Genomic DNA, 18,700 nt, shown 5'->3' on the forward strand with positions numbered 1-18,700 from the left:
ATTAGAGAAACTCTAAATTATGCTTAATCCTTGGGCTATAAACATTACATTTTTAATTAAAAAACCAAAGTTCTTGTTTTCATGATGTAACTGCAGAGAAATACCAAGGTCTCTTCTGTTCTTACAAATGTTTGATTAACTTGTGTATGAAACAAGCTTTGTTTATGGTCCTTGACAATATGAAGAGAAAAGTAATCCACGAGGAACAGGGTCATTCATTAAACAAATTGAGACATATAAAATAATTACAACATAAACATTAAATGATAAAGTCTCCAGTAGGAAAGTTCAGGGAGAGGGCCCATGGAAAACATTTTGGATTATTTTTGTTTGAAAGGCAGAATAACTGAGACCGGAAGAGACATAAATTTCCCAACTACTGGCTTATTCCTCAAATGGTTGCAATAGCCCACGCTAGGCCAGGTCAAAGCAATGTGTTTTCCTCCAGGTCTCCCAGGTGGGTAGCAGGGAACCTAATGACTTGAGGTATCTTTGGGTGTTTTCCCATTCCATTAGCAGGGAGCTGGATTCGAAGGGGAATAGCCAGGACACAAACCCACACCCAAATGGGATCTTGGCACCACAGACTTCACCTGATATGCCTTAATGCTTGCCCACCAGATCTACTCTGCATTTTAATCAGGCCTTAAATAAAGGTAGATTATTCAATAACCAAAATGGTGGATGAGATTGCTTTAACAGATGGAGTAACATGAGAAACTAAGAATGAAAGGGACATGTTGATGGAACAGAACATGTTTACTTTACAACATAGAGCAACAGTGGAAAATAAGACACAAGACAGATTAATATTTATACTTATGCTTAACCCAATGACTAAGAGGGAAGGAAAGATTAATTTTTTCAAAAGCAATGAAAAGCTTAAAAATAAAAAGGTATTTCATAATAACTTTATAAAATACTAGTAATTGTGTTTGAATAGGTGCTGATAATTGGAGAGGTTCAGAATATTCTAAAGCTTCAAGCAAAAGGTTGACAGGAGCCTGGATTAGATGACATCTCGTTTTTATGACCCATGGCAATACAGATATTTGAATGACTTTTGAATATTACTCACCTCAACTATGTAGGAATAGGAAAATGGAAAATAATGACAGTCTTAGAGCAGTTGTGATAGGACCAATTCCAGATTCACAAATTCTCCAAGTGTACACTCCCAACCTCTATGATCTCTAACACATTAAGTGAACACAACATGAAATCGGTACCAACAAGAACAAGGTTTCAAGCTAAACTGATTACATTGACAACATTTTCCCAAAAACACAGGGGTTGGGCCTTTGGTGTAAAGGCTAGGGGACTATCTGCCTCAAGTTCTGGCTCTGTTCTCCATTCCAACTGCCAATTCACATCCTTTTAGGCAGCAGTCAATGGATCAAGTAGTCACATCCCTACCATTACCATGGGAGACCTGGAATGAGCTGAAGAATCTGCAGCATTTGTATAGTGATATATTGTGAGGCATAGAGATTTCTTATTTATATTTATATATACACTCATATAGAATATTCTTTCTTTAAATGATGCCTTAGAATGAATACTCCAAGCAAACTGGCCACAGCTCCCACCTCTACCCCAACAGCTCTTTCTTCTGAAAAGGATTAAGGCTCTAACAGAATCTCAAGAAAGTTTCTTTTGTGCATTGGCCATGTGTGTTCTCTAATTGTTGATGTTTTCAATGAAACTAATTCAAACTTCACTCACTGAAATCCTATTTTTACCAGGTGAACAGTTTTCTGACAAGAAGCCAAAGGTGCAGTTGGTTATATCATACGAGGATGTGAAGCTGACCATACTAGTGAAACACATGAAAAACATTGTAAGTTTTATTACATATAAACATGTAAATGCACATTCAGAAATCATTTGCCTCACTTGGACCATTAGTGTCAACATTAGTGAGAAGAATAGATCTAGCAACCAAGTTTAAGGAAGAACAATGAGCCAATTACAGTGTTTTTTGTCTATGATTATGATCCTTGGGGTAAATACTGCGCAGTATTTCACAATGAGCATCATAGTTTACTTGAAATGAAGCATGAAGGAGACACTAACAGAGAAACTAAGCAGGAATAGCTGTCTCAGAGAGAAGGTACTGGTTCTCGGCAAAGAAAAAGTGATTCTTCCACCAACTCAGCAAGATGGAAGCAAGCAGAGGAAGCCAACAAGCTCTTGCAGTATCAGGAGAAACACTCATTGCACTTTGCGATTATGCCATCATAATAGGTATCATGCCCTAAAGTAACGGTTCATGCTATCTGTATTTTCAAGAACAGGAGCTCCATATTTGAATTCCCCAAACACAGAACACAATGTATAGTCAGTTTCTAAGAAGTAGCTGATCTAGTTTGTGCTGCATTCTAGTCAAGGATGGGTTAAATCCGAACCCGACATGACAAATGAACCATGTCATTATGAAGAGGGCGTTTTCTAAGTCTCAGAATACATGACCAATGATCTGAATCTGGTTGCATTAAGTGGAGTCCCCTAGGTCTACCAAATTTCAAGTTTATTCAAAACTTCCTACAGATGGGGTAACTGCCAAAGCACTGTAGTCAGTGCAGATAACGTCAAGGATAAAATTTTGGCTTTCTTATTGATTCATATAAATCAGGACTCCAACAGGAATAAATCCTTCTCTACATGCATTCATCTGGAACATACTAAAATTAAACATTGTGGCTTAATAAAAAAAAAACACAACTGGAATAGTTTTCTAGCCTGGTATCCAAAAATGTTTGTTGATAGTCAGTGATGTTAACAATCAGCATGGGTTTTTTTTACTTTTATTATTTTAAATTTTGATTTTTATGGCACAGTTCCAAAGGGTCTGCGAATTCCCTATCCCTTCCTCAAATTCCTATACCCCCCAAGTTGATTTTTCCCCACATCATTGCAACAGTATAGTCCTTCACAAGCAGACATAAATCCATCAGTGTATTAACTGTGTCCTGACATTGCTGGAACAGTCAATGTCAGACAGTCCAGCATCCTTTTGTCAAGATATATTCAAGTTTCATTGGGAGTCCATTTGTTTTGGAAGCAGAGATGCATATCGCATGGTCTATTCACATCTGGATATGATTGGCTCTATTACATCACCGTGTAGTCCCTTACATGAGATGCCACTAAACAGTCAACAGGAATGAAGTTAAAACAAAATTTACAGCACCGTGGAGCCCAAGGGATTTTATCACTATGGTATCTGTGCAAGTATAATTTTCTAATCTTGCATTTTAATTATTCTTGACTCTGTGTGTGTGTGTGTGTGTGTGTGTGTGTGTGTGTGTGTGTATAAATAGCTGAACATTCAGCTGGTTAGGATATTTTTTATAAGTGAAGATTCAGTTAGATATTATTTCTGGCCACAGCATGTTCATGCACTTTGTTATATTCAGAAATACAGTTAATCAAGCTGCAGCTGATATACGTATGTAATTCATGATTGTTAGCCTTAAAAAAATAGCTGTCTTAGGAACTATTCCAATCATATTCATTGTTTAGAACATTTTAGAGCATGCCTATTGAGATTTCTCAGATCTGGCACATAAAACACAGAAAAACTGGATGGTATTATTCCAGGATCATGCCTAATTTTGATCAAAAGCAGTATTAAACAACTTGGTCACCCATTTCATTCACCAGATGAATCCCCAAATTATTGTTGACAGTTTTCAAAAATACATTTTACACTCAAAAAAGGTTTCACTACCCACAAGGCTATGCAAAATAAATGTTACGCAGTAATAAAGAATGGGCAATGAGCAAACAAAGGATTTAAGATCAAGGTCAAGAGTAAATTACAAATGATCTGGTGAATCCTATAAAACATACAGAACTACTTAAGGACTATCTGTTGCTAATATCTTCAGAAAACAATGTAGCAATATTTTTTCTGTCTAACTTATCCATCCACTTGATGGTTTCTGGAGTCTCTTCCCATTGAGTGATTTAAGCACCCTCAAGTTGGGTCCTGGATTTTTCTAACTTCAAGTGCATGCTGTTTTTTTCCTTTCCACATCTACAACACAACCCTAAAATCCAGAGTTCTGTGTGTATAGCTAACTGTTCAGGCACTTTGTGAGGAAGTCAACAGGCATCTCTGACTTACCACGCACCAGATCGGATTTTAATGACTTCCTTCCTTTGCTTCTCTGCTATCTTCCACATCTCAGTAAACGGCATCTTCATGCTTGTATTCATTTTTATGAAAATCCTTTGAATCATTTTCACTCCTTTTTTTGATAAGCTGCATCCACTCTAACATAAAAATCCTACCAGGGTGTTTGGAAAAATACAGAACTCTCAGTTTTCACCTCCATGCTGCCACCTTTAGAAGCTCAGCATTATCTTTTACCTAAGTTACCGCTGTAACTTCTTAACACTGCCTCTGCCTCTGTTTTTCCAGCCTTATAGAATTTTCTTCATGACTGAAACCCAGATTTTGTCATCTCCGCTTCATGTCTTTGGGCAAGAAGGCTCTTATTTAAGGAAAGTCAGTGTAGCTATCAAGCACTCAGGAGATCCTAGCAGGCTGATCTGAATTTCCTTAATCTCATCTCATCCTAGCCAATTCCTCTGTCGATCTACCCCAACTCAGCCTTCGCGACCTCCTTGCTGCTCCTTGAACATTGCAAGCATGAATCGGCCCCAGAACCTTAGTATGCCTTTCATTTTCTTTATCCCAAATTCTCTTCCCCAGACCCATGGCTCAATATTCCCAAGCTCAGATGCCATCTTCTCAGTGAGATTCTCAATTTCCATAAGTAAAACTCCAACTTCACCTCTTTGTATTGTCCCTTAATCTTTATTTCCCATGTTTTTCCCCCCTTCTGCTTTATACCATTGCTATAACCCAAGGCAACTAGGATAAGGTCAAGTGCATAGTCAGTGTTCAGTGAATGCACTGTTAAACCTAGGAATGCAATTTCTCATCTGAACAAATGAGAACAATCTTTCTCTCCCCTAAGAAACCACAATATGGTTCTCACGTACTGCATTTTTCACTTAAAAGTAACTACTTTGTTTCATGTGCTTATCTGAAAACAGAGATAGCATTTTAACACGACTGACATAAAACATCATTTTCAAATTCTGAACCTATTTCCTTTGCTCATTTCAAATTTCAGCTAATTGTTGTTTATTTCTTCAGCCATGAATATGTTCACATGCCAAAGTAATCAGAGTTAGGAAGCCGTGCTTGATTTTATATTAATATTAAAATGAATTATAAAGAACAGAAGTGCAGGCATAATAATATTGTTTGGTGAAAAATTATCTTAGATTAAATCTTTGAGGCTCTGCTTGAAGAGTTACTTCCTTTCTGTAAGATCACAAGCTAGAACAAAATGTGCTGCTTTGAGAATTAGCAAATGTGATTTACTCTGGTGAGCCGAGATTGACTAAGTACCTCAGTTATTTAAAAGCTTGGTCCACAGTCTTTTTAAACTGTGTTTCCTTTGATTTGACAAAGAAGCACAGAAATCATGTAATTTGAAATATTCTTAGCACGCTCCCCTGTATCACATTTTAAAATGCTGCTGTCCTTCAACTCCTTGAATACCCGTCTTTTCTCCCAACCTCATGACTGTCCTGCTCTGTGGAACTCTCAGCTGTTTTCTTCTTTTAATGGATTATGGAGCTTCTAGAAGATGTGTAAGTAATCAGTAAGATAAGACTCTTCAGTGACTCCACCAGTCACAGTCTATTATACTGTAACAGGACAAAATTCAGACCGTGAAAATGAGATCATGAAAAAAAAAATGTCCCCCCAGTTAGAGTGCTATTTAATTCTTTGTGACATAGGACATAATTATACAAGGGATCAGTGCTGTGGCAGAGCAGGCAATACTATCATTCTACATCTGATCCAGCTCCCTGTTAACGTGCCTGGGCAAAGTGGCAGAAGATGCTCAAGAGCTCAAGTCCCAGCTGGACCACAAGCATGACAAACTCCCAGTGCCCGACTGCAGCCTGACCCAGTCCCGGCTGTTCTCCCTCTCCAACTCTGACTTTCCAATTCTTTTTTTAATAAAGTTGCAGAAAACTGAGGGGAAGCAGGGAGAGAAGTAGTCACCAAGAGACAAAGGAGTCAAACTCAAGAATTCCAGGCTAAACACATGTGTTAAAATTGACATCTTTAACCAAAAAAAACTCGGATGTGCACAAGTGAAGGCTGAAGGTTCTTGTTTTCAAGAAATAAGTTGCAGTCAACAGCATACAGTTTTTACCCTTAGTTCTGCATTATCTGCTTCTGTTGTATAGGCCTTTCGGTCTTAATTATCCCTATCCCTGGCCCCTTCTTTCTAAGCTATTCTCCCCCCTCCTGCAGCAAATATGTACCTTCCAGAAGTTTTTGATATAAATGGTGCACAAATCACACTTAGACGTTTTTCAGGTGGCTAGCTGCCACCTAACCAGTCTTGTACATGGAAGCTGTGTGCCTGGCACCAAGTGGATTGTGTGCTGCTGAAATAGAGAAAACACCTGGATCTGAAGGTAAAGAATGACTGCTGTGGGGCCAGTGCATTGGCTCAGCTAGCTAATCCTCTACCCCCAAGTGCCAGCATCCCATAGACGCTGGTTCGTGTCCCAGCTGCTCAACTTCCCATCCGGCCCCTTCTTTGTGACCTAGGAAAAGAGTGGAGGATAGCTCAATGCTTTGGGACCCTCCACCTGATAGCAGACCCAGAAGAGGCTACAGGCTCTGGGCTTCAGATCAGCTCAGCCCTGGCTGAGGCAACCATTTGGGGAGTGAATCAATGGGTGGAAGATCTTTCTCTCTGTAAGTCTGCCTTTTCAATAAAAATAAATCTGGAAAAAGCTGAAGTCAAATTTCTGAAAAAGTAATTTGTCTAACCCAGTGTCCTAATGTGTTTCAATATTTTAATAACATTTTTAATTTACATTATGAAGACTTAATGCTCCACTAAATACTTGAACAAGTATAATATAGGTTATAGCAAGAATATAGAACAAGACTATCAGTAAGTAAAAGATGTCTGTTTCAGTCATGTCCAGTAAATTTTGAAATGTTACATTATTAAAACTGATAATATATAATTCTAACTTTGCTTTACAAAAGTATACCACAGTTTAACAAAACTATTCTACCTTTAGCAACCCTGTTAGATACAGGTATTTGGCTTTTTTTTAAGTACTCTCTGGATGTGGCATTCTTGTGGTTCCGTAGTTATTTTATCCTCTATATACGAGAATGTAGCATTTTTCTGTGTTCAGCTTTTCCTGTACAATTATAACCTCTAATTTGATGCAGCCAATAGAATTTTATCCATTTTAAAAAGGATTTATTTTTACTGTAGTGGAGATAAATTTACAGAGAGGAGAGACAGAACTTCCATCTACTGGTTCACTACCAAAATAGCCACAATGGCCAGAGCAGAGATGATCTAAAGCCAGGAACCAGAAGCATCCTCCAGGTTTTCCCTCACAGGTGCAGAATCACAAGGCTTTGGCCATTCTCTGCTACTTTCTGAGGCTGCAAGCAGAAAGCTAGGTGGGAAATGGAGCAGCCAGGACATGAACTGATGCCTCTATGGGATCCTGGTACTTGCAACGAGAGGATTTGCCAGGTGAGTCATTGCACCAGGCCCCAATTCTATATTTTATCATTTTTATTGCTGAATCATATTCCAAAGTGTGTACATATGCTGCACATTTTCTTTATCCATTCATCTGCTTATGGATGCCTTGATTTCATATTTTAGCCCTTGTGAACAGTATCTGTATAGATATGGTGGCGTAGGTATTTCCCTGATACACAGTGAGATTGCTGGATATGGCAAGTCTTTCTGGGTGTGTGTGGTGGGGGGGGGGGGGCATCTACATAGTTTTCCACAGAGGCCGTGCTAATTTACATTGCCAAGCAGTGTGTCAGCATTGCACCTTTCTCTACAGCCTCACCAGCATCTGTTACTGTGTTTTGGAGCAGCCATGACAAGGCTGAGGTGGTATCTTATTATTAGGTTAGATATGTAATTCCCCGAGAGCTAGTGATGAGCATCCCCCCACCCCCCGTGTACTTGCTGCTCTTTATTTCTTTTGTTTATGAACTGTATTTTGAGGACTTTTGCCTGTTTCTTAGTGGATAGATTTTTATATGAGTTTGGATTCTTAAAAATCTGTTCTTTAAATAACTTTGTGATTATTTCACCCTATAAGTGCTTTAATCTAAATCAATGATAGCTTGTTTCCCAGTAACAGCTTTATCCGGCATATATTTCACGAACATGATGTCTAGTTTGTACAGTGGCACTGATTTCGCAAGAATTAACAAAGGAAGAGATAATATATAACCAACTTAGATCAAAATACAGATGATCAAAATGATCAAAATCATTTTAAAGCAAGATGACATTGATCATAAAGATATTATTTAATGAAATAAACCATAATTCTGTAAGCTAGCTGTCATTGTTATTTTTCCAACAGGCACCACTTCTAACAGTTTTTCCTTCTCGACCTTTACCATTGCCATGATCTCCATGAAACTTTGCTAACTTGATAGCATTCTTTATGAGGCTCCCCTAGCTCTGCAAATTAAAACTAAAGGAGACGTTCGGTATCCTAGGAAATGTTTTCAAACTTAGTACTTCAATGTGGTTTCCCAGCATCCAATTAATTCCCTAAGAAATATCATCTAGCATAGGGACTTCAGCAGTAGCATTACTTTTAAATGTGTAACTATCTTTCATTTTCTTTGAACTTCATTTACATATTCCAACTGCAGGGTGTACATTTACCTTAGATATCGTGTCATCTCAAACTCAACAATTCTGAGATGTGATCCCTTGCTCTCCACTAAAACCATCTCCCATCCTCGATTATGTCCGTGGACTGCTATACCTGCACCACCTCCAATAATCCTATCAAGGCTTCCTGTAATTCTTCAACTCATTTTTCTATGTTTAAAAATCAACATGTCTTTTTATGTTTACCTTTGCTTTTTATAATTCTGTAACATTCTCTTAATTCATCTATTTTGATTGACTGCTATTCCTTTTTCTCTTAAACCTTCCTCTGCAAAATACCTAACATTTTCTTTTTATATAGATAAAAAGCAATCTGGCTTTAATTCACTTTTCACAGTACTCCTGACCTGCAGCTTGCTACATCTGGATGGCTTACTCATTCTCAACCAAGCACACATCACTCATTGCAGCTAACTCTGTCAGAACCATCCTTATCTTCTAAGGCCAAAGCAACTTGCAGGCTCACCTCAAGCCACTCATCTTCCCTAGGGCTTCTGGGTCAACATCGCTCCTGGAGCTCTCTCTCTCCTTTTGGAACCTATTACACTTACAGTACACGCAGACCATCGGCTATTCGCTGCCTCCCCTCAGCTTTGGCAGCTGTGATCGTCTTCGTGGATTCTATATAGTTTCAAGCCAATGGGAAATTTACTGAGTATTAAAATGTATAGGCCATGTATTTTGTATACTCTACGGTGTGCCCTTCACGTAGTTGTTAAATGAATGTTTACTTAAGGGTAGATTAACTTTCATAATTCAACTGACTATGAACTATAGTCTTCTGTTAATTCTGTCTGTAATACTACTAGTGGATACAAAACAGACTGGTCACGTGTCACATGTTGGCTTCAACATTCATCTCATGTCAAGAACCATTCTAAGTTATCAAACTCTTCAAACACTCCTCTTAGCTCTTGTGGCAGAACATTCATCCGTCCATTCCTTCTAGTCTCGTACTCTATTTGCTGTCCTTTCTTCAGATCTCCCTCACTTCTAGCTTTCTGACCTAAATAAATGTGAACTAAGAAAAAAAGAGAAATGACTAATAGGCAAGTAAGTAAAAATTAAAATGTTCATAGTTTTCAAAATTACTTTTGACATAATTTGATTATGCAAAATTGATTACATCATAGGAAATCAGATTTCATCTTCTATATTCAAATGAAGAACTTTTCATTTATGTGAATAAACTTTTCATTTACATAAATTCTGTGAGTGGAATATTTCAGTTACAACTCCAATATAATATAGATACATCTTCATTTTCACGTTGAAATTCAGTTCCTATCATTCCACTTAGTTTCCCTGTTGAGTGCCACCATCCTCTCTCTCCTACTTCTTGCATTCTGCTTCCTTTCCTCCAGGAAGATTTATGCCACCTAAGTACCCATCTCAGTTTGTCATAAAAAATACAGAGAGATCTGAGAACAAGTGTTACTCAACATACTGAACCCTGAAAATAAGTAATGATAATCCCTTTTTCCTGCTCTTTGAGCAACATATGATCAACAGATGGGCTTTCTAAAGATTTTTGACCTTAGGTTTACATGGTTTCTGAAAATTTCGTCATAAGCTATCTTGTCTACTCAACTACAAGGCAAAGACTGCTTTAAACGCAGTTCAGCCAAGTAAATTAGACAGTATAGCAAGATATACAGAATAGTCAACAGAAACTCATCAAGTCCTGAAAATTACATGTCTCATTCTGGATTTTACTATTAGAATTTTATTATTCAACTAATGCATCCTTAGGCATATCCCACAAATATTTTTTTAAATGTGAAGCTAACCCATTAAACACAGTTTACCACCAGGGACCTGAACATCTTTTTGTGTACCCATGAAATATTCCCCAATCTAATGGCCACATTGGACTTAGCACACTTCTAAAAATCTCGTCAGTATAAAGAGGATAGAGGGTAAGATGGGAGATGCCTTGAGAAGGCTTTGAGCTAATGATGGTAAGCCACTATGTACTTTCTGAGAAATGAAAACAGCTCTGGGAACTTGTGGTTGCATCATGGTAAGCTTCATACTGTCATTTCCTTTGCCGCTTATGACAACCAACATTTCTGGAAATATATTTTATAAACTACTTAAGAAGTCTGAAATAAGCCAGCAAGTTACAGAAAGGGATCAAAGCCTAGAGAAGTTGCTCTTATGTTTCCTCTTCTGGAACTGGGGTGCTGTTCATCTGTCCCCTCAAGGTAGATCCTCAGCCACAGAGAGGCATGCTGGCAGTGGCTGCCTGCACAAACATTCTACAGAAACTTGATTTCCAACTAAAAAAATGCTGTGTGCTTTCAAATCCAGAACTGGGAAGAGAAAACCGTGTGCATTATTTGCACCTAAACACATATAATTCTCAGCCTGTTCTAATGTTGAGCAGAGCAGACTCAAATCAGAGAAATAAAGCCTTGGAGAAAGGAATAGAGATTTGAACACCTGTTAAGAAAACTAGGACAAATTTGGTAGTGCTAATCTAACTAGCTGATCATGCACTTAGAACAAGCATCAACTTTCTCCCAAGAATTAAGTGGGATACACACTCTACACAAGCTAACATTAATGCTATCTACGATACTAAGTTTTCACATACAATAGGCAAACTGAACTTGCAGTTAATGTATTTCAGATAATCCAAACTTTGTAGCAATCAGATAAAACTTTGAAGTCATAATTCTCGATAATGTAAGTCTTCACTCAGTAAAATTTTTCCTCATTTTAAGTATCTTTTTTCAGCCTTTAATTTATACTTGTTCTATCTCATGGTTTTATAAGGATACTTTTAAAAAGCTGATGAAAAAGTTATTCTAGTACCAAAAACTCTAAATACATGCAGTTTATTATATACATGTCAATAAACTTTAAAATTGCCTTGTACTGCCTAATAAGCCCTAGCATTTATTTTTAAGTGGATTTTTGAAAATGGAGATAAGGGAAATAATCTGAACTTAAAAGTTTGAATAGTAGAAATTATCCAAGTTAAAGAAGATGAAGTGGGGGAAATAAGAATAGAATCTCAAAGGTCTGTGGAAATGGCATGTGGGGATATCGGATTCCAAGAAAAACTAAGGCCCCCCCCAAAAAAAAAACTGAACAATATGCAAAAACTCCCAAAATTCGCACAAACATCAGCCCAGAATTCATTCTGAGACTGAGTGTAAGTGAGCACCCTACAGAGTCACCAGCAGTGAGAATACAGAGGGACAAGCATCTAATAGGATCTCGACCACAGGATAAGATCATTGTGTTGGAAGTAGATTATTTAAGTATCAGAGAGACTAAGCTGACCTTGGCATGATTACTTCTGACCAACTGCTAAACCCAGATTGATGTGCAAGAAGGAAAATCTGTCAACCCTAGGACTTCACATGGTGTAAGGTACTTGCGGTAAATGCCTGTGACAAACCATCTCTCAAGATTTATCCTCTTCACAATGTAATAGACCTTTGATTGCTTGGTAGTACAATCAAATGTTGCAACAAGAAAAATTACTGAGATAAAATTTTCAGAATGAAATCTTAATTGGTAAATTGTATTATAAAGTGATTCAGATAAGTACTTTCAAAAACCTAGATATTATAAATGACTCAGTCATTCAGTAACTATTTAGTAGGCATTAGCCACCAAGCACCACAACAGGGAGAAAATTTCTGTAAAAGACGTCACGCCAGCATGGCTATGCTCAATTTCAAGTAAGGATTTAAAAATTCTAATTTCAGATTCAGAATCATGAACTGCTCAGAGAAAAGTAGCTGGGGCTGAGACTAGGAAAGTGACTGCTGGAGCAAAGCCCAGTTATTTAAATGGGGAAGATTTGGAGGGAGGAAATATGGAATAAAATGTAAATGTTCCTTTAGTGCATTTCCTGCTTCATTAGGAAGAGGATACACAGAAAAACCATTAAAGGGCCTCATTGTTTCTCAACAAGGTAAACTAGTGCCTGAAGCAACAGAATCTGATTTTTCCATTTCTGATCTAGCTCCCAATTAATATGCTTTAGACGATAAGACAGTAGATGAGTCACTGCCTTCCATGTGGGAGACCCAGATGGAGCTCTGGGTCCCTGGCTTCACAACGGCTTAGTCCCAGATGTTGTAGCTGTTTAGGATTGCGCTCTTGCTCACGTGTTCTTTCTCCCCCTACCTACCTCCACCCCAGTAACTTTTTCAAGTAGGTAAAGATTTATAATTTTAATGTTTTCATTTTGAACATCAAGTCTAGTATAGAATTCAGTTAGTATGAACAGCAAAAAGTTAGGTTCAACTTCATATTTGCTCCTAAGCATAGTAGAAATATTGGTTGGAATTCTAGAAAGTTCCTCTACACACTGATTTTTCATTTTAAACCAAAGGGTAGACTGAAAGTTGATCTGTAGGTCTTATTATGTTCAGGTCACTGTTCAGTTTATAAGATGATCTAAAATGCATCCAAATAAAAAAAAAAATCCCAGGATGAGACATTTAAACAAAGTAGAGGTCACAATTTTAATTTTCTCTTCTTTTTTCCCATGTTTATTTGAAAGGCTGGGTTAGACAGAAGGAGAGAGAGGTCCTCCATCTGCTGGTTCACTTTCCAAATGGCCATAATGACTCAGGCTGGGCAGTGCCGAAGCCAGGAGCTTTGAATGTAGGCATCCAAACACTGGATTTTCCCCTGCTTTTCCTAGGCCATTAAGCTGGATAAGCAGCAGCATTATTTGGATACAAAGCAGCACCCAAGTTGGATACCAGCAGTGCAGGCTCTGGCTTAAGCCACTATGCCATAGCATTGGTTCCTAAACACTCTAAGTTAAAATTTATATAAATGTAAGAGCAAAGCATAAAATGAGAGGTATTGGTGAAACACACTGATTTCTTTATTAAGTAATTTGAGATATTTAAGAAACAGTATATGTCAGTGAAGAAAAAGGATAAGACCACTACATCAGAGAATAGGGAAAAATTTTAAAAAAGAAAAAAAAAAAAAACCTCTGCATTTAAAGTCATTAAAGAGCAAACTAAGCCTGCTTGCTGCTCCCATTTAATGCACCCCTAACTTAAATTTAAACCTGTACTAATCCATCATTCTAAAAATGCCAGGATATTCAAGGACTTTGTCAAGGACACCAATTTAGAAGTAGAAGCCCAAACATCAAGTGTTACTAAATGCTTGGTGGACGCTGATGGACAAAGTATGTTTGTTCTCCTGTTATTTAGAATCTGTTCCTCAGATAGTGTGGAATCTTTGAATAGCTTGAGAAAGGAAGTGACCGGCTCAAACCAGCTGAGCAGAAAAGTCAAGTATACCAGGGATGCATACAATGAATGCAGGTCAAGGTGAGAAGCAAGAAGACCTAAAGTCATTAACATATACAGTAAGTCAAGGAATCAAGATTTGTGATGGCAGATGAACTGCCATGAGAAAAGGGGAGAGCTTAGTCTTTCCACCTGCTTCAACTTGAAAATTAAGGACAAGGGAGATGAATAATATTACAGCTTTTCTCAGCAGAATTTTACTGAACTAGAAAAATCTCTTTGGGGTGATAAGAACAGAAGGTAGATTTTTTGGTTGAAGTTTACTGAGAATATGAAAGAAAACCTTCAAAATAAGGTATTCACAGACCGCTAGGCAGGGATCCCAGTGGTTCAACTGGAGAATCTCATTTGGGAGTCATTTTTGTCAGTGTTTTCAGTTGGGATCAATTCTTGCCCCACTGTAACATTTAGCAAAGTCTAGAGACATTTTTGCTTGTCACAGCTGGGAGGAGGGTGCTTCCAGGACCTTGTAGGTAGTAGCCAGAAGGGCTGTTAAAACATCAACACAGTGCAGTCCCTTGCAACAAAGAATTAAAGAATTATCTGCTCCCAAATGTCAACAGTGCTATGTTGAAAAAAAAAAAAAAACCTTGTTCCACATAAATGTCATGTTGCATTGGGGATATCTTGTCCAATCAGTGCATATAGTATTTTCATGTTTAATTCATGGGAAACAAAAATAGAGTATCATTTATTACCATACTCCCAAGCACTGTCCTCACATTACACCGTTTTATCTAATCTTTAAAATTCCATGAAACAGACATTATCTTTACCCCCATTTTAGAGAAGGGGAAATTAAGCTGCTGAAAAGTTAGACACCAACTGCATTAAGGTTCACCTGAGAAAGACAATAATTAAAGCATAGTTGGAGAGATAAAGATGTGATATGTAAGTACAGGAGACTTATGAGGAATTGACTCAGGGTTATGGAGACTGACAGTTCAGACAAGTATTGCATGCAGAGAAGGCAGATCTATATCCAGAGTTCTATTCCAGGAAGAACAAAATACTGCCCGTCTGATGATAGAAGCTTTCTGGCATCATCAACCTACTACCCTTTTGCAGAACATGGTGTCATCTTGGAGATTCCACTGTTAGCGGAATCGAACATTCTTCAGCAGCTATAACCAGATTGGCTTGGTGATAGCCCCTGTGGCCACTCTATTCATGGCTCCTTTAGGTAATGGTTAAGGCTGTCTGGGAAAAGAGGTTGATGAGTCACAAAATGGGCCATCCTATCCACCTCTGCTGTAAGGTTATACTTTGTTGAGCCTTCACCTGGAATACAAGCACCTGCACTATTTTTACCCATTCACAGAGCTCTACCTTCATTTATCTTCCTAAAGTTACCATTCTTTCCAAGTTACTGACCTTCAGCAGTGCATGGGTTGGGACCATGCACTGGTATACGAGCACACATCTATCATTTATGTTTCCAAGCCACATGAACAAGCAAGTGCAGTGCTTTTAAGTTCTACCCAGTGGAGGGCTTCTGTTCACCAGTGCATTTCAGATACAGAGAGGGGCCTCCAGGGTTTCAGTATAGCACTGCCACATTTTGGTAGTGTGAAATGCCATCTGCCAACCAGCAGTCAGTCGTCTCTTCATCTGTGAGCCAAATAACTTTCCATGAAACCTTAAATGCCATGTTGGCTGGAAGTAAAAAGGCAATGTTTTGACGCCCAGTGCCATGGCTCAATTCTCACTCTCAAATTGCTAGAATACCATATGGGTGCCGGTTCAGGTTCCATCTGCTCCAGTTCCCTTGCAGCTCCCTGTTCATGGCCTGGGAAGGACATAATGGATGGCCTAAAGCCCTGGGACCCTGCACCAGCATGGGAGACCCAGAAGAGGCTCCTAGCTTCAGATCAACTCCAAGCATTGTAGCTATTTCAGGAGTGGGCCAGTGGATGGACGATTTCTCTCCTGTTCATAAATCTGTCTTTTCAATAAAAATCTTTTGTAAAAAAAGTCACTGTTGTAAACATGGGAACTAAAGACATTTGGATTGCTTCTCCATGTGACTTTTTGTGTGATCAGGGGCTACCTGGTATGGTCATGTATGCACCATTCCTTTCCAGCTTTGCTGATTGGTGCATCTTAACCAGACACGAACTTAGGCCACATGGAAACTTGATGATCTATGGTTACGTATCCCATTTCTAGAAAGGCTTAGTAACACATGCCAGTAGTGCTACTTTTTTTTCCAAGTAGAATCATTATCTGACCATAAAGACAACATCTTGCTCCAAAATGCTACGTGCCTATGATGTAAATTCATGTAAGAAAATTCAACCACAACAACCATCTTCTCACATACTTACTATCGATTCCCGTACAATCATCAACATTTCTGGCTGCAATTTTTGATTAAACTAGAAGAAAAATCAAGAACAACTTTGAGTGTGGTACACCTCTTCTTCAGCTACTTACTGAACCACACCTTCAGGACTTGTTGGAATCTAAGTATCGATCTGGAAGCAAAGGCTGAAAGGTGGGTGCTGAAGACAACGAGAATTGTCATGCAGGACAACTGCCACAGAGGAAGTCATTCTATCATCATCTCAGCAGCATAGGGCTAACCCTGCAGACTAGAGAAGACCGATGCCTCTGAGGGTAAAGAGACCTCTTTCACAAAATGAAGGAGACTCACAGTCTGGGAGCTTTATGACCCCAATTTATCAGAGTCTTCCCCAAATTCATATTCCAAGTTTACAGGACCCCATCCTTTCTCAAAGTCCCCCAAAGGGCAGAATATGTAATTGCTTTGCAATCCAAGCAAATCTCAGCCATATAGATACCAGAGATATGGATCTCCTTTAGGGCACTTGTACAAGTTTTTAGATCATGAGTTTGACCCACGTCCTATCCTTACTCAACATTCCAGAAATGTCTAGTTGGGTATTTATACAGTCAAGCTGACATGCAAAATTAAACATCCCATCTGCCTAAAGCAACATAGTGGACCAGCGAGGGGCTCAGATTTGTAATCACAAAGCCCGTTTTTAGAAACATGATTTAATCATGAAGTGAAGCATACAGAGGATTAGACAATACCCCCAGGCCTCACAGCAGATACTACAGCAACATAACTGCTGTAGTTTCATCCTACTCCCAAGCAGGGTCCTCTCTCACATTCCAATAGCAGCATTTTCTGCTGTGTCATTGAAGACACCACCACATACTGGATAGATTTCAGTGCCTCCCCTTCTGGAGTAAACCATCATCAGGAAACCTTTATTCTTACTTTAGAAGGAACTAAGAGTATGTGTTTGGCAAGTAGTTAAACTGTTGGAACACCAGCATTCCACATCAGGATATCTGGGTTCGAGTACCTGCTCCTCTACTGATGCAGCTTCCTATTAACGTACGTCCCCGCCAGAGAAAGATGATGGCTCCATTTCCTGGTGACCTGTAAATCACATGGCAGGTTAATATGGAACACTGGGGTCAGGGCTTAGGCCTGGCCCAGCCCTAATAGTTGCAGGCATCTGGCAAGCAAGCCAGAAATGAGAGGTCTCTGGTTTGCTTGCTATCTCCATTTTCAATAAAAGTAAGATTTCTAAACTGCAGCACTGTTAGCATGTTGACATATGGGCATGTTCCGGTGTATTTTATCTGATACTAATTTAAAAAATCTCTTAAGTGTATAACTTCCACATGATTTAGAACTGAATTACTCTTACATATTCCTGCTTTGATAGGTTTTGAATAACAAAAAAGAAATTAAGGTAAGTGGAGTTGTAGTTATTGCCAGATATTACCATGTGAATATTAGCACTTCAGATCACTCAGATTCACTTGTGCAAAATTTTGAATTTAATAGCTAAAATGCAGGTAGTAAGTATCTCATTCAAGCTTGGCTTCTAAATTTAAGAACTTACACAGACTAGTTAGACTGTTTCCCCCATTTTTTCTCCATTTGGCTCAGATTGGAAAGTTAGAATCTGCTAGTTTCAAGATGGTGTTGTCCAAATGGTTGGCAGAGTAGACTCATTCTTCAAAAGCTAAATTAACCAAAACAGAGCTGAAGGAAAGATGAAAAAGTGTTGGGTGGGGGTCTCCTAACAGCCGAGGGTCTAGAGGTCATTTCCTTGATTTCGCACTTTTGGCTCCTGAGCAATGGCTAAGCTGCCATGGAACGTTTGTAGAAGGATTATCCACTATATCTTAGGGTATATAACAATGTAAGCCTGTTAGTATACCTTTTTTTTTTTTAAAGATTTTTGTTGTAAAGGTCAGAGAGGGAGAGAGATCTTCCATCCGCCAATTCAGTTTCCAACTGATTGAGGTAATAGTTGGACCTGAACCAAATCTGAAGCCATAAGCCTCTTTCCAGGTCTTCCCACACAGGTGCCGAGGTCCAAGAACTTGGGCCATCCTCCACGGCTCTCCCAGGATATCACAGGGAGCTGGATGTCAAGTGGAATAGTCAGGACATGAACTGGCACCAATATGGGATCCTGGAGCTTGCAAGGGGATGAATAGCCCATTGAGCCATCATAGTGCACCCTAATAGAATGCTATAAATAGCAGTCTGAGCAGCAAGCATCCAGCCTAGCAGTTAGGATGCCTGCCTGGCACATTTGATTTCTTGATCCAGTT

General features: G+C 38.8%; 1 protein-coding gene across 2 annotated transcripts in view; it reads left to right on the forward strand.

Moving 5' to 3' along the window:
* The window catches only part of PIK3C2G (phosphatidylinositol-4-phosphate 3-kinase catalytic subunit type 2 gamma), a 241,159-nt gene that overhangs the window by 216,506 nt on the left and 5,953 nt on the right, over nucleotides 1-18,700 (forward strand). For both annotated transcript variants that reach the window (XM_040968303.1, XM_040968311.1), the window contains one exon: nucleotides 1,746-1,840. In XM_040968303.1, coding sequence (XP_040824237.1) covers nucleotides 1,746-1,840 — 95 coding nt within the window. The remainder of the gene's footprint in view (nucleotides 1-1,745; nucleotides 1,841-18,700) is intronic.

Source organism: Ochotona curzoniae, unplaced genomic scaffold, assembly GCF_017591425.1.
Source record: "Ochotona curzoniae isolate NIBS_2020 unplaced genomic scaffold, NIBS_Ocur_1.0 contig_1482, whole genome shotgun sequence".
Classification (NCBI taxonomy): domain Eukaryota; kingdom Metazoa; phylum Chordata; class Mammalia; order Lagomorpha; family Ochotonidae; genus Ochotona; species Ochotona curzoniae.